This window comes from Pholis gunnellus, assembly GCF_910591455.1.
Source record: "Pholis gunnellus genome assembly, chromosome: 13".
In the NCBI taxonomy this organism is placed as follows: domain Eukaryota; kingdom Metazoa; phylum Chordata; class Actinopteri; order Perciformes; family Pholidae; genus Pholis; species Pholis gunnellus.
Genome location: NC_136540.1, coordinates 24,453,106 through 24,476,541, shown reverse-complemented (window position 1 = coordinate 24,476,541; position 23,436 = coordinate 24,453,106). Strand labels below are relative to the sequence as shown.

The 23,436-nt window shown below is 43.1% G+C and overlaps 1 protein-coding gene across 1 annotated transcript in view; it reads left to right on the top strand.

Annotated features, from left to right (window-relative positions):
• LOC306704837 (vacuole membrane protein 1-like) overlaps nucleotides 1-22,144 on the top strand; it is a 54,877-nt gene extending 32,733 nt beyond the window's left edge. The window contains exons 10-12 of the mRNA XM_079171381.1: nucleotides 3,348-3,409; nucleotides 18,056-18,158; nucleotides 19,340-22,144. Coding sequence (XP_079027507.1) covers nucleotides 3,348-3,409; nucleotides 18,056-18,158; nucleotides 19,340-19,483 — 309 coding nt within the window. The 3' untranslated portion in view covers nucleotides 19,484-22,144. The remainder of the gene's footprint in view (nucleotides 1-3,347; nucleotides 3,410-18,055; nucleotides 18,159-19,339) is intronic.
• Nucleotides 22,145-23,436: the final 1,292 nt, after the last annotated feature.

Genomic DNA, 23,436 nt, shown 5'->3' with positions numbered 1-23,436 from the left:
CAGCGCTGGATAAGTTGTGTTTGTCTTGTATCTTTCAGAGAGAAACTGCGTGTTTGTGCCAAAGTTTGACACTTGTTTTCTTTAATATTGTTCAGAGGGCGCAGAGTGTGTTGAATATTGAATCACACTCATGCACAGCCTCTCTGTACTGTAGTCGGCTGGTAGCAAGGAGGCCATTTTGTGAGGCCAAAGTAGGGGGAGTCAACCATTTTGTGATCGCAGCTGCTGCACCCCCAGTGCATTGTACAGTAGACCAGTCAGACGACGGCAGATTGAGAATTTATGGGAAACTAAAGGATACATCCTAACCCTTGAATAAGAAAGTGCTGTTAGGAGACTTGGCGTCCCAAACGTTTCTTCTAATCCTGGAAAATCCTCAATTTGTGTCCAGGAATTTGCAGTATGTCTGTGATTACCGTCAGAGGCTCCACTTTCTGTTTTCTTAGCAAACGTTGGAATCCGCTCACTGTGATTCAGAGAGGAAGGGTTAAAAGCAAAGCTTTTTTTTCATTCCTTATCTTATGCAGAAAGCATTGTCCTGCACCAAAAAAGGGTGGGGTGGGGGTCGAACCTAGTAAGCACAAGCTAAAGCTGATAAACATTGTCAGTGGGAGGTGATGGAGAAAGAGAGACGGAGAGTGGGGGGTTGCATGCATGTCAGGAACAGTACCAGATTACACCCAGGGGTCCCAGGGGCCCCCCCAATGACAGAGGTGTGTCCCTCCCTCGCTCACGGAAAAGAAAGACTTCACCCTGCTCTCCGGCATGTCCAGGGGTCCCAATCTCTCCGGTAGCTGCTTGGTTTCATTTTCTTCAAGCTCAGGTTTTGCTTCTGATGCAAATGATTCTGCAGTTTACAGCGTGTGAGCAGAAAACAAGAAGCATTAGAGAGAACGCTGCAGAGCAGGTGACGGAGTCCCTCAACGGCCAAGAGGGAACAAAAGGGGGATTTTGAGGCTTGTGGTGTGTGTGTGTGTGTGTGTGTGTGTGTGTGTGTGTGCGTGCGTGGGCGTAAAAAACTCAATGCTTCAAAGCGTGTGTTTTTTTGTTGTACCTGTGATTCAGGTGTGTTCTCACTCGTCTCCAAGGAGAGGCTTTTTTGTTCTGCCCGGCCTCCACCTTTCATGCTCACTAAGCGGCACGTCTGAATGTCCACTTTTGAATGGATACCACGTCAGCGCCTTTATGATGCTGCAGGTCACTTGCGGATGATGGGTGATGTCATGGAAGATCTCGCGGGGCCCTTGAGATAGACGGGAGTCCAACAGACGAGTGTGAGAGGATATAGATGGTCATATAGCGAAAGGCAAATGAGACAGATGTTTTACACCCTTTGACTCGTTAACGCAGGATGCACTATTCTCCTTAATACTGTCAATTCACTCAGTGCACCTCCTGGTTTGTGATAATGAGTGTTCCTTTTCTGTAAACAATTGAGAAATGATGTCATGCTTCCCTCCTGTTACTGTGAGTGTGTGTGTGTGTGTGTGTGTCAAACTGGTTGTGACTGGAATGTGCGTAGCTCTTATCAGTGTTATCAGTTATCTGAAATTAGCGAGTGCAGACGATGTCACCGTCGGTTTCCCAGCAGACACATTTAAGGCCTGTTAGTCAGCTTCCCTGTGTCGGCCATGCTGCCGTCCCTTCCTCCGTGCTTAATGTGGGATGACAGACAACATTTCTCAGGGCCCTTTGAAGACATGTGGGTGCACAAAATCAATATTTAGGGGAATTTACCTGCTGTACCGTAACATTTTGACTGCGACTCACTAATTCTGTCTAACCTTCAATGAACACCCACACAGATTACAAGACCAGCAAAGGACATGTATGACCTAGACGGCCTGTTACATAACCTGACTAAGAACACTGTAACAAAGCTGATCAAAGACTGCTGTCACATGAAATTAAAATCGTTATTGTTATCTTCAGTGTAACCATGTAGATGTGACGTTGTGGGTGTTGTACTGAAGGGACTGTCACATTTATCCCTCTTCACTTATCGTCTCATTTACTTTACTCTGTAGATGTTCTAAAATGTTTTCCATTCTACACTTTCATTGTTTTTTTAAATGGAAGTTATTGGTGGTCACTCTAATCCTCCCAATTAGGCCAGTTTGCAGCATTTGCACTTTAAAACCTCTAATCAATATATTCAGTACTCAATAGCCAGTGGAGGTCCATAACTGAGACAGATCTGCATGTCAGAAAGTAGTGTTTTATTTTATTTGATCAGTATTAGCCTGTTGCAAAAGCATCTAGAAGGAATATTCTGCTTGTCATGAGGATCGATTCTACTTCAAGTGAAATAAGGTGAAACTAAATAACATTTGACTAATTGTGGCCCAAGATAGATAAGATATTTTTCAACAGCAGAATATATATTTGAATGTGAAACTAACTGAAGCTACACATTTATATGGAGTGAAATCTTTATGACTCCATCATTACATAAAATGGAAAATTCTAGATGTCTCATCTCATATATCATTTTATACACTTGTCCCTGTAATTCGGCAGTATATATTTAGTATCTTTGGAAACCTTGGGATCTGGACTAGAATTTAAAATAAGGTTCTGTGGGTTTGAACAATCCTTTTCTGCACAACATAAGTTTGTAATGATGGACCCGCCAAAAGCTCTGTTGGGTTAAGCCTTTCTAATGGCATGTTGAAGGCAACCTAGATGTTACTGGATCAAACCACATTTTTAGTGTTTATATGAATTCAGTAACAATTTAAGAGGGCAAGTATAGGACCTTTGAAAATAATCAGGTCAATTATTGGGCGCATGTCCCTGCCCCCCTGCAGGAGGACACGGGGCTGATATGAGCCAGAATGGCTGCCAGTTGCCTTTCTGGCCTGATGACTAAGCAGGAATCAGAGCGGTCAGGAGCCGGCCTCCAGCCCCCTCTGAAGCAATGACACATCTCCTTTGATTCCTCTACTCCTCTATCCATCCAATCCTTTATACACACACACACACACACACACACACACACACACACACACTCTCTTCTGGTGTGATATGCTGACCTAGTGTACTGTGTTGGACGTGTGTCATAGAGCCTAAGCCTTTTATTTCTTGCCCTCCATGACAGAAGGGCGTCTTCATGACTGCTTTTTAGACCAAACCCGCAGTGGCGGAACAAGGCATGGGCTCGGGCATAATGGGTAGGATGAGTGTGTGTGTGTGTGTGTGTGTGTGTGAGAGATTGTCTGTGAGAGTGGGAGTTAAAGAATTACTGATCAAACTATGATGCACATGATGCCTTGTTCTGCGCCCCAGCAGTGACCTCATGGTTCAGTAACTGACTCGCTCTTTCTGTGTGTTTCTTTGTCATACAGAAACTGTTTGTGATCGTCACCTTCAGCGGGCACATAGTGGAGCAGATGGTCTCCCTCATCGGGTGAGTAGGCCTCAATTTGTGTGTGTCTGTGTGTGTGTGTGTCAGTGTGTGTGTGTGTGTACTTTGTGTTTGTTTGCGCACCAAAAGTACCCTGTGGGGTGTGTAGCTATCACACATGAAAGAGTTGATGCCAAACTTGACGGTTGAGGGACCTTTTTTAGGTGGCCGTGTCCCTTTGTGTGAGATCTGCCTCCTCCTCTTTGTGACTCTGATGAAGGTCACGCAGAGTCAGAGGTGGCTTTGAATTAAACATGGTGATTTCTTTTTTGGAAGATGTCTTGTTGCTTTATCCTGCTTGCAATGCTTTGTGCAGACGTCGAGGCTTTGTCACATTATGTTCTCCGTTGGGCCTCCTCACTCTGCCGTTATAGTCTACATTGTGATTCATGGCTGGGATTTTTCCACTGGATGACTATGGGCATGAACTTGTTCTAGTTTCTTCACAGGACGGGATGAACTCTTGTCTCTCACAGAAACCTCCCCTGTGCTTTTTCTCTCATGACACACTGTTGTTGTTCCTACCTACCTACCTGATCTCAAGCCAACAGAGAGGGCCTCTGCCGAGTGTCCAAAGATGGTTTACGCTGATCCAACCTTTCTTTCTTTCAATAAATTAAGGCCCTTCAGGTGTCAGACCACTCAGACAGTATGCACTGATACGTATTAGCTTGAAACATCTTGGGAGAAAAGAAAATATCGAGCTTGAGCTACAGATGAGAGTGATTTCACGAGGGAAACTTATTTGTTCCAGTATATATTATCCACCTCGTCAAATTCCTTGTATGTGCAACATGCGTTGACAATTAAACGGTTTTGATTCTGGCATCAGAATTCACAAATGGCATTCGGTTCATTTGTGAATTAAGATACCGGTTTTGTCATGAAGCCATCAGACACAACAGGCTGATTTTGAAGACACGCAAATTAAAAAGAGAAAAATACAGAAATGTTTCAATCCCACACACATGCAGATTCTGGGCTTCTTGGAAATAAGCTGAAAGAGCCTTGGTGCTGGGTGTGGGTGCTGATGGGTGCCATGATGGGTGTCCTTGTAGTGATGCCAGGGGTTGCAGCTGGAAACTGCCCTTGACACACCTGCTGGTGGGAGTTTGTTTATTACACACACACACACACACACACACACTCATGCGCTCTTGATCTCTCTCGCTCTCACACACACACACACTGAAATCGGTTGATGAGATTGCATCAGCTCTCGTCCTTGCCATGTTGTCTTTTTGCACATTTGATTTGTTTCTAAAATGAATTTTGGAAGTCTTTGTCCAGAGACGTTAACTTAAGAAGCTGCTGTTGCTTTCTTCTCCATGTGTGTATTTTATTGCACGTGTGTTCTGATTGAGGTATAATCAATGAAGCTGGGATAGCACAAGCTACACCAAAAGGTTTTTAGGTATGTGTGTGTGTGTGTGTGTGTGTGTGTGTGTTGGGTTGTGAAAGTCCTGTCCGCTCTTTGTCAGTCACTGTTCATTGAGCTGCAGACTCAAAGCGACAGATGATTGGTTATTGACAGGTTTCAGTCTGACTCACGGCCCGCTTCTTCTCTAAAGGAAGTTTCCCTCATTACAACTTGTCAACCGTCAGCTTCCTTCCTCACTGAGGCCGTTCCCCCCCCCAGCTCAGATTCTCACTCTCACTCACACATCACCTTATGAATGGGTGACAGCCTTTCAATTTTAACCCTTTAGGCACAAACAGACCGCAGTGTCCGTGTTAACTGTGCAGGTGCTTGAAACTAAATTTACACCTTTACACCCGCTTAAATGCCAGCACCTGCAGTAGCCCCCACCCACTGTGCCCAGTTGCAAGTGCTTGCACACACACAAACCCTTTGTCCGCGCACATGCACGCACACACACACAGACACACATGCACACACACGCATGCACACACACATGCACGCACGCACACACGCACACACACGCATGCACACACACACACACATACACACATAAATGTGTCCTCTGGATGCCCTCTTTCTGAAAAGTCAGTTATACTATATACCCTCAATTAAGCCACAGGACTTTTACAATGTTTTCAACGAAGCAATTAACACCTGATTTTGAAATATAATAATATTTACTCCTAATTTTTGTCATTTATCGAGTGTATGGAAACTTTTTTTTGTGAAATCTCTATTTCTTGGTCTTGCGTACAGATTCCTAACAGATTCCTAAAATAATTACTAACCCAGCCATACCTGCATAAAGTGATTGATGTTTTTGAAAATTCTTGCACAAATTACTGATTTGCTGTGAGTTTTATAACATCTGTGGTATTTATTAATTTTCCTATGTAAAACCTTTTTAGATTGTGGAGCATTTGTTCTCCTTTTCAGCTGTTTTTGCTTAAAGATTTCATTTTAAAGGCACAATTTGTGTCTTTATTTAATAGAATGAAGACACAAATTGTGCCCAAATTTCGGGCACAATTTGTTTTTGTTTGCTTGGCTCTGGATTTAGTGTCTGTAAGCTGAGGGAATAGTCTTTGTCTTTGTCGGTGACTGAAGGGGCCGTGGTGATTTTCGTTCTCACATGACATAATACAATACTACACAATTCATTTTCTACTCTTTGCGTGTCGAGTGAGCTCGTTGGCACACACGGATGACACAAAGGTCAGTGTCTGTAATACCTCACACAGAACAAATGATCACACACCGAAAATGTACAAAACATGAAACCGTTACCGTTTCCTATTTTTTTATTTCACATGATTTTTTTTATTTCACATGATTTGTGTATTTTAAATTGCTAACCATTTAATTGAAACAATGTATCAGCTCCATGACACACAATAACATCTTTCACTGTGAGTTCATTAGAACTCGCTGTTAGTTTCAAACTTAACAGGAGTCATTTTCCTAATCCCCTGAATTGCTTGTTGTAGAGTGAGTGTGAGTTTAAATAGTGAAAACTGATCAAAACAATGTACATGTGTGAGCATGCGGGTGCCTCGTTGCTTTATCTAAACATTTATGGCACATTTATTTCATAAATCCTAACTTAGAGAGAGATGATTTAAACACATGCTGTTTTGTGATTACAGCACAGCATTATAGTTTGGTTATATTTTCATTTGGTAAATGATATTTACAAAGGTTGGCCTTTTTTAGAGACGTTTCTAAAGGTTTTCTCTTATTCATCAGCAGCTCAAATCAGGAAAGGAGTGTTTCTCTAAATGACAAATGGAAAGTGTGTCACTGAAATTCAGCCTCATAAGAGAGCTTTGGATCTCGTTATGAGGCTTTAATTAAAACTGTCAAAATTTTTCATCGCCTCTGTTAACAAAAATGACCAACTCTAGTTTTTTTTGTTTATTTTACAGGCTTGAAATAAAATGTAGAGAACATGCAAAGGATCTTTTTTAGAACAAGTTGGACATGAGTGACTTAAAGATTTCCATTATACATTTATGACTGTCTGATGTTCCTTTTGAGAGTGAGACCAAAAAAAAGTGTTTGGTGGAAAAATAAGTTAAATCTTGTTCTTCCATTTTCAACTGTTTTTCTAATTACTGTCTGTTTTGGGGGGGGGGGGGAATAAATGCATGTCAGACATTTCAAACTTCATATATTACTTCTTGGTGTGCATTGTGGAAACGGATTTATAAATCTCCGGTAGATGAGTTCCACTCTTGTTTTGCTGCCGTGCAAAGCATTTACGGTTGAATCTAGAACCCTCTGTCAGCAGGAGCAGGATAATAATAAAGATAATTTCTGCTTTGAAGTGCCACAAAGTCACAATAAAACCCTCCTCGTATGCCTTTTGGGCTGATAACGACAACTGATAACCAGGTCTGATGGAGCTGTGTGTCTGATCAGACTTGTTAGGTTTCCTATGTCCTGTGACTAATGTACAGATGTCTCCTCTTCAAGGACGGCTGTGCGTGTACAGTCATTGTTTAAGTCAGGACATTTTTTGCAAACTCTTACAAAGCGAGGCTTTGATCAAGATCTGAAGCAGTTGTGCTGTCCAGCAGGTTTTCATGCTGTTATTTACGTAAGTGTTCATTTTGCATTTTTTTTGCCTTTAGTCATAAAAAACCCTGCACAGGTTTTCCATCCTTATCAACAAATCTTGAGTTTGTAGATTTGATAGAAATTTAAAAAAGTCCATTGAACAGAAAAAAAGTACAAGGTTGTTCTTTTTTTCTGTTAAACAGACTTGGCTTCTATTTTTTACAACAAAACCTAAACTTTTTAATTACATTTTATCATCCAAATGTGTCATTGTACCCAAAATGATCACGTTGTGGTACTCTATGGATCTCTGAGATCCATAGAGTACCACAACATGATCATTTTCTACACTTGAATTTCCTTTGAGTTTTGTGTGCAAGTGAGGTCAAAAAGCCTACATGGACTACAAAGTAGGAACAAGCCTCTGCTGCTGTGCTCCACATCATTTCAGGAAAACAGATTAATCTTTCTCTGTGCCCAGTCCTCCCTGTCCTCCTTTCTCTTATCTCAGCTAGTGCTTCGTCAGCCAGTGAGGTGGTGATATACAGCAGTAAGAGCTCAAAATCAACCGTTGCATGCAGTAATGGAACGGGGAGCTTTCCTGTGTTTGACATGCTGTTCTGGGCCTCCGGTCCCCTCGTTTACACTGTTGTGAGTCACTTTGTTTTAGCTGAATTGCTAACTCTGATTCATGCCACTTTATAGCAGCCATATGTGATGATACGTGAAGAGGAAAAAATAGCTGTCTGCAGGAGTCCAGTGTGTTTACATCGTGTCAGTGGTGACTGTGGTGGGATTGGGTTTAGTTTCTGTAGAGGTCTGGGAGTGTGAGGTGATCGTGTTTGTGAGAATGTGGAAAAGAGAGAAAATGAGAGAGGAGCAGAGGCAACAAGAGAGACACCATTACAGTTTAATCCTATTAGATCTCATCTTCTGGCTTTGCACTTAAAATGACTGCTCTCAATAATCCATCATCTTGATTGAGACACTGTCTGTGTCCTGTATTGAGCTCGACAAATCCCTCAGACTCTTGTGTCAAGGAAGTCCTATCACTGTTGGGCTCTCGGGGAGAAAGCCATTGAGATGCAGAGAGGAAGAGATTGAGACCTGAAAAGGTAATCCAGTAGAAACCGGTGCACGTCTCCATGAGAATGCTTCCATTTACATGCCAGTCCCCCTCTAAGGCGAGAGTCCATTACCAGCACAATGGGCCCGCAGATGGCTGGTCCATCCACACAAGGCTGTCGTCATTCGAGGACCACAGCAGGCAGGCCAGCTCAGCGGGACGCCAGGGGAGAGTCACAGGTCAGGGCAGGGCGGCCTGGGGTTGTATGAGCCGCTCACCGGATCCTACTGGAACTTAAATTGATTTTTTTTATTACATTATTATGAGAGTAACGGTTCAGTGGCTTTAGCTGTGATGGTATACCTTAACTAGGTACTCAAAGGTTGTTATTGGATTAAGCATCATTTACACTGTTTGTTCTGGTTTCTTTCTGTGCTTTGGTTCTGTGTGTCTGTGAATTTTGTAATAAAAAGGCCAACTTTTGAAGATATCCACTTGATTTAGCTTCAGACAGTATGAAAATGGGGGATTATTACTGCAAACAAATCCTATTTCAATTTAAATATGGGCACCTGACAGACTGGGAAAATTGTGAACCTATCCTTTAACAAAATGCGTTATCTTCTTCTGTTCCTGTTTCTTACTAGCATGGAGGTCAAAGGGAATTCTTCTGTATGTTGACTGTCAAACAACTCAAGTAAAGTTGGGTTACTGGAGAAGTGAAATTGCTGAGAAGCATGCAAGCTATTCTGGGTTTTCACAGTAGTGCAGTTATTTGTGTGAGTGTAAAAGTACTGGAGTTAGGGGAGAAAAGTCTGTTACTGCTTGTTTCCACTGAATTTCACCCATCTTGAACACACACCCTTCGCTCATATAGAAACTGTGGTTTCATGCTGAATGTGGGGTTGTCTGGGTTGAAGGTAACTGTGGCGTCGCCTTCTCAGAGTTGAAAGCAGGAAGGGATTTATTTGTATGTTCCCTATGTCACAATATAAGTCTATGTGAAGCAAAATGCACCAATTTGAGGCCAAGAATTTCCTTGATCAATCAATATTATCTGTGCAATAAATATACAGGACAAATATGAAAGGGAACTTTTCTATGCCAAATATGTTACACATGGTGATGTGTGTTGCTTGTCCTCTTGTAGAAGAATGTGAGTGAAAGTGATGAAAAGATGTATTTTGTTAACCATTCACACCTTTGTCACATGACCGATCCTATAAATAGCCCTCATTGAGCCATATGAGCAACGTCTTCCCGTTAACCCAATCTGCCAGAAGGGAGTATTTTCGCTCCTGTTAGTCACCGGGTGCTCTGGTCACCTGAGAAGCGCTCTGACAAAGATGGCATTGATCAGTCCTTCCATCGCCTGCCCTTTTCTCCTCAAACAGTCTGACGCCTCACTTGGGATGACGGGATCAGAGGCAAACATGGCATGATAGTGGGAGTGAGGGATGGAGCGGCAGGTCGCGGCCGACTCTCTTTTTATACAGCGTTGTTAAGTTTAATGCGCGGCCCGGCGGGGCGTCCATTTTCTCATCTCCCCCACTTCCAGTGTGATTACCTCGGCCCACAAGCTCTGACAGAAATACAGAGAGAGGTTTGACTCTGAGCCAAAAGGTCTTACCACAGCCATTAAAAGTAATATTCGAATGTCAAGAAGATTTATGGTTGGGATTATGTGCTGTAGGCCTGTGTCTGCAGGTAATGGCACCATGAGGGAATCAAAGGGGGTACACGAAGATCTGAATGTAATTGTAGCTTTGATGAGTAAGTGTGTACGTGTGATTTTGTGTGAGTGAGAGAAAGACACAAAGAGAGGGAGAGGTCAGATATGTGTTCCAGGTCTGGTGTCATATTATGTGCCTCTGGGGCACAGTGTGTGTCCCAGGACTTCCTGCTCTATTCATCCCGGATTCATTTGTTTTGGGTCCCGGTCTCACACTCTGCGCCGTTCTCGCTCATCAGATCCTTCCCTACGCATGCTCAGGCCAAGGCGATGAAATTACTAAAGTATTTATTCATCAGGATGGCAACTGGCTTGTATGCTGTTTTAGGAAACAGTACGCCATTGATTCATTTTTAGAGCAGCTCATTTATCAGGGGGAACACAAAGCTGACCTTGAGCAGCATCATCCACTGAAGTGTATTGTTTAGTGAATCCCATGAACATCGTAATGTGTGCTGTGATTTCACCAGTTGTCACGAGTATGTGTGTCTTCGTCTATGTTGTGTGAGAGAGGAGTCATCCCAGACAGGACCTGACTCAGAGGCCGGCCCGGGCGGCCTGCCTGGACCCCTCTCCCTCCCTACCCTGCCTCCACCACACCTCATTCAAAACAGACATGTTGTCCCCCATCAGCCAGATTCACAACAGCGATTATTTGAGAGGGAGGAGAGATAGTAGGGAGGGCAAATCTGCTCATAATGCTGATTACGTGTTTTATTTGTTTTATCCCAGACGCTTAAATCATTCACTTATTATTTAGTGTCAAACTTCAAAGATTCAACAATGTGAACACAATGTATTCATTTGACTAACACTTAGAACGAGGCCGCCATGCGATCTTAAATCACATTCACACAGTATAACTGTTTCATTGGGAAATAATAGTATTTAGCTCTTTGTTCAGTTGTTGTTCCAGCACATGAAGACATTCCGTAGCATTCTGCCGCACAGACATCAGGAACTTTCACTTTTCTGCACTCGGTGGCTGCTAACCACAACCTCTGCAGCATGTGGAATCAAATGCATGGCTGTACGGCATGTAAACCGATCAGAAACATAATCAGATAGCTATAATCACTTTTGGCAATTTGACCTTTATTTTGCTTTAGTGATGTACAAACTTTGATGCGAAACAACAGATTGAATTGACCTTGCTGCCTGTCTTAACGACGAATACTGCTTTGCTGTTTTGTGAATCAGCCACTTATAGAGCAGAAGTAGAATGCACAGTTTAGATGCGGATGGTATACGGGTTTTGTGGCTTTTATAGGTAACCTATGTGGTTGTCTGAGCAGCATGTCACAGTGTATATGACCCACACAGACTGCATACAGTCCCACAGTGTACTGTATACTGAAAAAGTCCCTTACACCCACCTGTGTGCTCACTGACTAACATGCTGTGTTGGATTAGTGGCATACATGCATTGAACAGATCCACAGAACAGTCGTACTTCAAACGGTCTCAAGTTCTCATTTATTAAGAGCCATATTCCACCCGTGACCTTGATTCTTTGGTGTGTTTCAGACCTTTACGTTTATCTAGCATATCATAATGTCTTCATTTTTCTGAGTTGCTGCAAAGTTTCCCATTTGGGACTAAGAAAGTAGGAATACAGTGGGTGCTTTGACCGGGTCATTTGGTGTTCATTTGAAAAGAGGGCTAGACGTTGTCCCATAGGAAACAATGTCACCATAGATCCCACACAGCGACCGCTCCTGCCAGCATGACATCACAGGATGGATGGAGACACTGGAGTATCAGCGATGCCCTACACCTTCTCTTCTTCTGTTCTTCCACCTCCTCCTCTATTTCCAGGCTGCCCGTCGCTGTCACTCTACAGGCAGCAGTATGACTTGTCTGGATGTGTCTCCACTCACATCTGACTCATGTTGAAAGGGTCCAGGCCTGGTTACACAGTGACCCAGCAACCCCACACACCTCCACACCCAGACCAGGAGGGCCTGTGTGGGCATGCCGACCTGAACCTTGGGGGGGGGTCGAAAGGGTTGGAGAGCTGTTTTATGTGGCTGTCTGGGAAGTGAGAGGAATAATAGACTTCTATAATTGGTGCCCCCTGATTTCCTGGCAGCACTGCGGGCACCGGAGAGGATAGCATGTGTCCGAGCTTGTGCACGTGTGTGTGTGTGTGCGTGTGTGTGTGTGTGTGTGTGTGTGTGTGTGTGTGTGTGTGTGTGTGTGTGTGTGTGTGTGTGTGTGTGTGTGTGTGTGTGTGTGTGTGTGTGTGTGTGTGTGCCGGCTGACACAGATGGCTGTGGAGCAGGGATGTGATAAACACACTGGGCAGGGGATCTCCGTCCAGGAGTGGGCTCCATGCTTAAGTGGTGAAGTCACTGGGAAAAAGTCCGGTTGAACTGGGGGAGGAACACACACACACACACACACACACACAGAGATATTACCTTAGAGCATTTGCACGTGAATCACAATTTTCCTCACAATAAAGTAAAAGACACTCCTCCATAATTCCATTATTTAATCATTCTAACAGTCAATATAATCAAATTGGGGCAGTAGTACTTTATCAAGCCATGAGCTGATAAAAAGGAGCGAGTCGGAGCGTCGGTGTTTTGCACAGAGATGGTGTAGAGGTCAGAGCTTCAGCACCTCGGGTCAGAGCGCTGCCTAACCACAGTGTGCGTGCGCGTCTTGCGGCGTCTGTGCTGTTGTGTTAGGTGTGAACTGTGGCCCCGTGGAACATTGGGTAACACTAGCGATTGCCTAAGCCAGTTGTTGTGATGGTGTCGTAACCAGTTGGACCTGGCCAGGGTTTGGCTGTCATGTGAGCCCTTGTTCTCTATCATCCCCTCAGGACGTCAGGGCACGTGTTTGTGTATGTGTGTATGTGTGTATGTGCGTATGTGCGTATGTGCATGTGCACACTTTTGAGATTTCATTCGCTTAAAGAATAAGAAATTGGGACTTTCATGAGTGTGTGTGTGTGCGCGCATGTGTGTGAGTGTGTGTCTGTTGAAGTGCCGTTGGAGGTGGCAGCCTTCAGAAGGGGCAGACAGGTCAAAGGTCGCCTCTGACTCATGCCCAGTGGAATTTAGTTTTCACAAAACGAACACAGGACGCCGAAACACGCTGCACACTCTGAACAGCAGCAGGAAGTGATAGTTCATTAAGAAAAGGGAGGCTGACATGGCCCCTCAGTAATAAAATGGCTGCAGGAAGGTGAGAGATGTGGGCTTTTCCTTCCATATCATCCTTGTTTAGTTAGAGCGTCATTTCTTTCCTGATTATTGAGCAAGATAGCATCTTTACTTGGTTAATGAGACGACGGGCCTGGTTTCTGGAACTGTTCTGTACGGGTTTTTTTGCAGGTGAAGGATATACGACTTTTTGTACTCAAGGCAGTTTCCATCCATCATGAAACCGGATGTGTCATTTTTAAAGATGGACATGTGGAGCAGAAGATGCTGTTTTGTACCTTTTTTAACCCGCAACCAGCATTGTACTCCAAAAAACACAAATACTGTATGTGCTACTTTTTCTCTGTTCAAGAAAATGCAGCTGACTGTTCTTAAGAAACAGAATATTTCTCACCTGTAAGTGTGAAGATGTCCTTTGTGTAGTTCACAGAAAATATTTGTTTTCATATTCTATTCTGACTCCTCTAGCAGACAGAGGGGATGTTTGTGTTGATGAGAAAGGGACCTGTAGAGGATGCAGGTCTCACAAATCTTCAATAACGCCTTATCATTTTGTCTTTATTATTCAATATCAATAAATTTAATATTCATACTTCAAACTGTGTTTGTGTGTGTGGTGATAGCAACAGATCTCCTTGTTGTCCCTACAAACACAGAGCTGGTCACATCATGCAAATAGTGTTTCTCTGGTTTGATGCTCTAATCTAAATGAACTAACGGGCAACATGGCTGAATTTTACCAAACACACTGTTGCAAATTGTCAAAGAGTTTTTGTCTTATTCATATGTTTATGTTGCACAGATGTGTTGTGCGACTGCACTGATAGTGACTTTGATAAATGGAAAATGTATCAGTTTGATGGGATTGTAGGATGAAGGTGCTGCGGAGCTGTTCAATTAACAACAACAAAAAAAAGACCTTAGGTCACTTTGAATTTATTCTTGGATGAAGTGGTATTCCCCCTCGCAACACAGTCATTTGCATACTTTAATAGCACAGACTAAAGAAAGGTCGGAAAATTTCAATTGTGTCTATTTTGTGTCTATTTTGTGTTTTATTTGAACTACAGTCTTAACATGTACTTCTGAGCTCCTCCTCACATGTCACATAGTGTATAGTCTGTCATGTTAAACATTTTATATTTGTTCATTTCTTTAACTACCTTTTAAAGTTATAACTTTTCATTTTATTTGCTATATTAGATAACAAGTGCCTTGATAGATTTACCTTTGACTGCTATATTTCATACATTCCTACAATCATTTGCTCTAAATATCTTGAACTCTACATGTTACCAAATTTGATGTTGCTAAAAAAAATAATGTGAACACACACTGCTTGTTTCCTATGATGTGCAGGCATATAAAACACAGCTATGTATTAAGCCACACACATTTACTGGGAATACTTTTGTAACCCAGACATGTAGAGCCGATGTGTTTTGCACAACTTCTGGAAGTGATTCAGTCAATTGGAAAACGACGGTTATAAAGTTTGATAGGATCCACACATGTCGGCTTTTATGGTGGTAAAAGCACCTACATTTTAAGACTTGTCATTGTTGTGATTATTATCCTTTTTTACGATCCAATATCTTTTCTCTTTAGAAGAAGAGACACATTTTATAAAACTGTTTGGATCAACTGCAATGTTTTTTAAGCTCTGCATTAAATGTGTTATGTCCATTTATATTTTTGGATACAGACCCAAAAAAATGATTTTTTATATATATATATGTATTTTTCATACGAAATACATCAAAGAATTATTTATGTTAATTCATTATTTTAATTAATGTGAAAATTCATAGTTACTTTCTCTCCTTTACTGCTTTTATAAATTATGCAAACTACAGTTCAAAGAAAAAAACTATAAATTACATGTAATTTTAGGCTCATATATGTCATATTTCAGCTGATTAAATACAATTAAAGGCCATGAGCTTTATTTCAGCATGACTAGTTGTGTATTTTCTCAATTTAATTCGGAAGAAAATGATTAAATCTGATATGCATGTTCTTCTGCACGCCTACTTTAATATTTATATACATACATATATATATATATATATATATTTATATATATATATGTAAAGATCAGACTTTCTGCTTTTTAGAAAGTGCTGTAAATAGTTTTGTTCAAACTGATTCATTTCTGTTTTGGAGGCCACAGTGTTTTGGAGCCTCACCAATGAAAAAAGATAGAAATGAGGAGTTTTATTTTCGTCTCGTTTAAAGCCCAGGATTTCAACAAACCAGTTTTTAGTGTTTGCTCAGTAGCTGCAGAGTAAATATTTCAGGCTTATTGTTTGCCAAATTACGTCTTATGTCTGTTGTTAATTTCAGCTTCTAGTTTTTTTTCTCCCTTGTCTCGACTCAACAGAACTCTGAAAATACGTTTTTAACTTTCCAAACTTTTGCTGTTTGCAAACATTTAAATCAACTTTTACTACAATCACTGAACATCATCATACTGTTTATTACATATATTGAATGCATGCACAAGTTACACAAATCTCTCAGTTAGAAGTCAATTTAATCTCAACACGAAGAAAGCTGATATTGTGAACTTCTTTCATAGAAAGATGTTCAGCACTGGTACTTACTGGTTGTAAATCATGAACACACTTACAGTAGAAATTCTTAAATCCAACAATTTTCACAACACCCAGAAAGTGAAAATATATTCCCAAAAAGCAGAAAATCACCAGATTTTTAATGGAAAGACCAAGAGACTGTCCTGACTGTGAGGCATTAAAACATGTTTTAGTCTGCTCGCTTTGAGCTTCTTTGTTGGTGGATTGGCCCGGGCTCGTGACTCAGTATTGCTCATCGTGTAGGAGATGATTCGCCCGCCATTTTGCTCACTCTTTGTCCTTGCCTGTTTACTTTTATCTGCTGAACTAGTGTATTTCCCCTTTGTGATCCTTCTCTTTCTTGTGCAAACTCATATTCAGCTTTTCATCCAGGTTGTATCTTTTTTTAATTAGTTTGGTAAGTTTCTGTTTGTGTAGATGATAGGGATTTTGTGACGTGGGGGATGGGAATGGGAGAGGCTTTGTTTCCCTCCGAAACAAAAAAAAAACCTAGCTTGATTTTTGATACCGTGTCCTAACATTTTCTATTGTGTCATTTAAAGCGTGATCCATCTGTTAGACTTCCTGTCTGCTTTGCCCATTCACTTGTAGGATATCTATTACCTCGTATGAAGTTAATCATTACTAAAAGGCTTCCTTCTTATAAACTCAATCATTTAACACAATCTGGGTTTTATTTTCTAAGCATAACATAGGTGTGTGTGTGTGCGTGTGCGTGTTTGTGTGTGTGTGTGTGTGTGTGTGTGTGTGTGTGTGTGTGTGTGTGTGTGTGTGTGTGTGTGTGTGTGTGTTGTGTGTGTGTGTGTGTGTGTGTGTGTGTGTGTGGAGGTGGAGAGGGACGGAAATGACTTGCCTCCTTCAGAGAAAGTTATCAGCCATAAACTCAACCGTATGTGACACGACTGCCTCCGCAAACCTGCTTTAAAGTCTTTGATGATGCCTCCCCAACGTGAACGAAAGACTTACTCGTGGAACATAAGGAAAGTTTTGAAACAATAGCACGCGGGATGTAATTGACTGTGTATAGCCACAATAGAGAATAAGTGAAGGTCTTTAGTATGTATTTGTTTAGTGATTAATCACTAACTCCAGCCGAGGGATGGGCCACTGATTCGCTATTCCAGGGCATTCTCTGCGTCTTTTCTTCGTTGAGTGTGTGTGTGTGTGTGTGTGTGTGTGTGTGTGTGTGTGTGTGAGTGTGAGAGAGAGAGAGAGAGAGAGAGAGAGAGAGGGTGGGGAGAGAGAGGGGGGGAGGGGGGTGCAGTAGTATGCTTGTAGTTGGTGGCTAAATCTTGTAAAAGGGTTTCCTAATATGGGCCGTCTCACCTAGCGCCCTCCCTCTGTGGGCCATCCCTCCAGATCTCAGCCAGTGATGACACAGCTCGAGTACGACTCACTTCCTCATTAATTGGCTGAAACCAGTTCTTACAGGAACCGCCTGATAAATGTGAGAGTTCTGAGAAGTCATTCATTTCTCCGCGCTGCAGCGGCAGAGGAGGCACTGCAGGGGAGTTGAACGAGTTCACCGATGTGTGTGTGTGTGTGAGAGGGAGAGGAAGCCGAGTATGTGTGTGTGTATAGAGAGAGAGATAGAGAGAGAGAGGAGAACGGAGCCAGAGAATGTGGGTGACTACTGCTGCCGCGGCTGCTGTACGAGGACCAGCCAACTTTATTTATGCCATTTTTTTTTAAATTGTCTTTTTACTGATTTGCTTTGTTTTTCAGCAGCACTGTTTTCTATAGCTGTGGTACAGGCTGTACTTTATTCTTTCTGTGTGTGTGTGTGCGTGTGTTTATGTGTTTATGTGTTTGTGGGGATGAGCGGTGAAGGGATCGTTGCTCTCCCCGTCTTCCTCTCTTCTCGGAGAGAGGAAGCAGGGGAGACCGACACTGTACAGGACATAGGACAGCATGCCTCCCTTTGTTGCTGCCCTTGGGCTGGTGAGTAACAATGATGTGACGTGATTTGTGCCCCCCCCACCACCCCCTACCCTTCTTTCCCCCACCATGCCTCCTCCCCTCCTCTCTCTTTCTCTCTTCTTCCTCCTCCTCCCCCCACCTCCCCCCCCCCCCCATCTCTCTGTTGGTTGAGGCAGATCTGTTCCACTGCTGGGTGCGGCACTGCAGAAGCCCTTCAGGGAGTACTTGGAGGCCCAGAAGGCCAAGCTGCACCATCAGGCTGGAGAGGGGATCCCAACTGTAAGTACTGGGCCTCATCCCCCAGCTCACAGCCTCTATTCATTCACGTGTGCGCGCCAAGACAAGAATGCAGCCCCCTTACTTTTGCCTCTTTCACTCCTTCTCCCTCCACTTTTTTTCGTGGCTTTCTTCTCTTTATCTAAGCCTTCCTTTATATCTCTGACCTATTTTCTCTCACAAACACAATTCTGTTTTCAACCTCTTTACCTGAAGCACGTGCTTTCAGATTTAAAAAGAAATGTAAACAGTTTAATATATATTTGTTCAAGTCTAATTTCATGTTTATAAGAGAAATGTTGATGTTGTAGACTCTACTATAACCTGCAGTGATCCAGTAGATTACAGAGGCTTGTTTAGGGCCAGAATGACAGAGTAGGTTAGCGCTGCACTGGGCGGGCTGGAGGGGAGGAGAGGGGCCAGTGTGGGGTCTGGCTCCACTCGCTGTATTGAACTGTACTACTGTAGCGCGGGGCGTGCTGACTCATGCTCCATGTTACCAATCGGGAGTGTGTGTGTGAGTGTGGTCACTCCCCAATGTGTCTCACACACACACACGCTTGCACTCAATGCCCCGCCTGAACCCAGCACTGACTGTAGACCGGGGCGGGGGCCCCCGCTTCGCCAGTGACAATCCATCAAAACCCCCTGTCTAGAACAAAAAGAGCCAGTTGTAGCTGTAGCCATTTCTCTTTCAAAGCTTTTTTTCCCCCTCTATATTTCTCACTGCCTCTTTTTCTCTCGTTCCTTTCGTGATTCATTGAAAACGATTTGTCTCCTTTTATGCGCAACAAAAAAAAGGATAAACTTTGAGTTGCACAAGGACAGATTAAGGCATTTCTAGAACAATGTTCCTCTTTTCTTGTAACTTGAGCCTCCTGCAGTTACAGGAGAGAAGCAAGGCAATTTAACTTGGTGGAGGCAGGTTGGGGTCAGTGGGGGCGTTAGGAGGGAGGACGGTGGGGGCTGCCGCGTGTTTTATTACCCCTGATCTCTATCTGTCCTGCACATGGAGCTGGATCCCCACCTAGCCTACAGCATCAGGAGCAGAGGGGAGAGCAGGGTGTGGGGTGAAGGGAGGGGGGGGGGCTTCAACTTACTGACCCAGCTCCTCTCTCTCTCTCTCTCTCTCTCTCTCTCTCTCTCTCTCTCTCTCTCTCTGTTCTTACTGTGGTTCCTGGCAGGAGGAGAGCTGGCTGCCGTGGCTCTTTGAGAAGGTTGTGGTCATCATGGTATGCTTCTTTGTCTGCTCCATTGTCAACTCCATGGCCCAGAGCTACGGCAAGCGCAAGCAGCAGGACAAGTACTCGGAGGGCAAAACGGAGTGACGGCCAGATAGCAAATCACAGCCAACCATCAACTCCAGAAGCTCCCACCGATCCCGTACTCATTTCGGCTCTCCCTCCTGGCTGATAACCCGCCATTATCTGAAGCAAAATATCAGCTTCCGACTGGTTTGCCTCTTGTTATTGTAGCAACATGTTTATGTTGAACTCGGACTTCCATTGACTCGCTTTTGAAGGCTTTGCATTTGGTAGTGATTTCCGCAATTGTTCTCTGCAAGGTAGGTGCTTGTTGGGCTGCGTGTGAGTGAGCTGTTGTCTTGTTTGAACGTTCATGTTGGTGCTTTCATCCGCTCCCGAGTGAGAAGAAGCTGCTGGCCGTAACTCTCCTTAGTGAGGCCGTAAGCTGCGCCGTTCACTAGAAGAGTCACTTTAATCCACTTTATTTGAATAAGTTAGGATTGTTACCTTTGATTGTGAAGTGAGTTATTTGAATTATTTATTATCTATATTAGCGTGTTCATTTTTAAGAGTGTATTCTGTATTTATTACTGTACTATATAGTTGTTTGGCGGCATTTACTGTGGTAAGATAAGACATGTTAATGATCGTCCACTTCGGAGCCATCTCATTTCTACATGTTGTAGAGTTCTAAGTCGGTTGCTGTAGAGATGTTAATGACGGTTCAAACTGTTGGCGGTGCTTTGGATGAGAAATGATAAATCGGCCATGAATCACCCCGCTGTTCCCTTTGTCTGCCCTTATTGTTCTGCTTCCAGGAAGGGAGCACATGAGTCAGCCCGGGGCTACTTTACCAGATGCAGCCATATATTGAATCAGATCTACGGCTGTGTGCGCGTGTGCCTGTGTTTGAGACGGGGAGCGAGAGGCAGATAGTCGGTTGGGTTTGTGTGACTGCCACATTTGTTGCTCTCCCTTTTATCTTTTATGGATTTCAGCAGATTGGCTCCACTAATAGACTAAGACTGCCTGGAAGTCTTAGTATAGCAGACAGTAGCGGCTCATTTAACTTAGAGACAGGCTGTGTCATGGTGAGTGTCTTTCTTTGTCTTCACTTGTCCGTTGAGCTTCTTTTTTTTTTTTAATCCTCTTTTACCTCAGATGAGGACGGCAAACTCATGTTTGACATTACACGAGCATTTCTCTGCATTTTATGTGATTGGTGTTCATTTTTTTGCCCAGCGGATAACGTCAGCTGGCTCTCGGTATATGCGGTACCTTCTTTTTTTCATAATTGCCAGAGAAATGTGCTATTTTCTTCTCCCTCTCTGTACCGCTGCTATGCTACGCTGGACTGAGCACAGTGGGCGCTAGAGCAAGCAGGGGAGAGAGGGAGGGAGGGAGGGAGGGAGAGAGAAAAAAAGAACCCTCGAGCGCACAGTGAAAAGCGTCTGTGCCGTTACCTCAGCTGAACCTTCGAATGAACTCGTTGCACTGCCTCAGTCACGGAGCCAGGAGACGAATCACTCGAGTAGATTCAAAACAGAGGGGCACTGTTGAGCGGGCTGAACCCTGTGCTCTGCACCAGCTCTAGTCAGAACATTCACATCTCCTCTTTTCTCCTGTCATGGTAAGTCGGATCAGGAATCTTTTTTTTAATTTTTTTTTCTTTCTCATTGTTGTCGTTTCTGTACATGCGTACGTCTCAGGCATGTCCGTCACGCTCTCGGCCTGTCAGATAGCTTATCAGACTGGTGTTGGCTGTTAAGATTGCAAGGCGACAACAGTCTGTAGGCTGTCTGACATTTCGGGCTCTTTCATCTGACCAGCATCCTGTTTTGTCCTCCTTCTGTTATTGTCATCGTCTCCGTTAGCATCAGTTCCCATTTTAGAGGTGTGTGCTGCGATGTCACTTCCTTTTATCCCAACCGCTTGTGAAGCGTCAGAAACATGGGCCTATTGTTTATTTCCTCCACGCTGACGTCTGTGCGGGTTTTTATGTGGTTTTATGTGGGGAACTGTGTTCTCGCATGTTTGCAAATGCAGATGTAGTGATGTCAATAGAGTACTTCTGTATATGCGTACGTGTGTGTGTGTGTGTGTGAGTTGGCTCTGTCCTCTTGAATTTCCAGAGAATCCAGACAGTACACACCTTATTGCAACACAACACATTGTGACACACAGTCCTAGGTATGGTACACGCAGTGCTCACCCAGCTCTCCCCTTCCCTTTCACACTTCCCTCTTCTCTTTTACTGGGAACCTTCTTCTGTTGCTTACTACGCACTTCTTTTGTAGGAGGCTGCATTAACTCTCTTGAGAGGATGTTTTTTTCTAAGGGACACAAATTGGTAATTATACAAAGCTGAAAATGATTGCTTGACCAGCTGCAAAGCTTAAGTTTTATTTTAGATTCATTTTTTTTTTTTTTTTCTAAAACAGCGAAAGGGTCAAACTTTTTCCTGGTCATAAAAGCAAAATCATGGGATAACACTGGAATGGCTCACTGGCTTAGAGAGTGTTTTTCTTGGCAGTTTCAGGATGTCCTGTTCCATAAGGGAGCCCCCTTTTGGCATGCCTGTCTGAATGTGTGTGTGTGCATGTTTGTCTAGAAATTCTGTTTGTATTTTGATGTGTAAGTGCCTCTTATTTCTTCTCTAATATATCTGTACCATGGTTATTTTAAAGGTATGTATGTAATGTTTTCCCATATGCTTTCACTATAAATAAAGTATGTTGAAAAGAGGATTGGGTTTGCTGTTCATTATGTGATAAGTCTTGACCGCACTGGGCCGGTGTTGACCCTCAGGCCTCCAAAGAATCTCACATGTCAGCCGAGAAAGCTGGTCAAGAAGGATGCTGAGAATCACAACTCCGATTTCCCCCGTCTCACGTTTCTCATCCAAAGGGTTATCACATTACTGATTTGCTCTCTCCACACTGACATCATCTCCATTTCAGATTCCATGTTAAGCCATTACTGTGAGCTGTGAATATAGCTTCACTTATACTCTTGTGACAAATTAAAGTCAGATTTAAATGCAACACCATTACCCTAAACTAGACAGAGTATTAGCATTAATAAATAATCATAATGTGAAACATTGTTGCGAAATTATTCTACCATTTTAAGATAATATGCTTCTTATACTAAACATTCACTTTGATTTGAATTTGGGGAACTTGTCATGAAATAAACAAAATGATAACTATAAAATAAAATACATTCTGTTTTGTTGGTGTTTCACAAACATTTGCACAAATTCATAGATGAATTTAAATACATGTCATACTTTATACACCATACACAGTTGTTTAAATAGATTTAATGGTGATATGATGCAGGTATTTTTGACCTCAGATCAGGTCTCTCTGGTTATGAGGTAAAACGTGGTGTGATTTTGTGTCCTGGGGTCAGCGGTGTGATCTGTGCTAAGAAACACCTGTCGGAAGAAGTCCTGTTCCCAGAGCAGCCACACCCTGAGCACCATGAAGACAACTTTTTCCACCCACCCCACCCTGCCCCGGGGCTCTGGCTGAAAACTCAACATGCAAATCCTGCCTGTCCAAACAGGCTAGGGGACTGATGTTCAAATAATGACTCTGCTTTTGTCCTTCCTCTCTTTCTCTCTCTGGTCTCTCCATATGCTGTACATGTACTACAGTTGAATCCGGTGGCGTTGGTTTGATTTCCTCCATATTGCCCCCCCCCCACACACACACACCACCTCCTTCACTGTCACTCACACCAGTTCCCCCTCCCTGTCAGCAGGCTAACCACCGAGGGATGCTGAAATATCACTGACTTCATCCACCACCCACAAGCCCACTCTGCATGTGGTTATCCACTTAGTTCCTTTCACACTCTGTGTCATTAAATTATGCTGACCAAGTGAATTTTTTCCCCCTTTTTCTTTTAAATTCAAAATCACATTAAACTCCTTTGTTTTTGTAAGTAGCAGTCAGGGGGTCATATGGGACCACAGTGGAGTGAGCCGGCACAGAGAAAGATGCTTAGAAGAAGCACACACATCATAA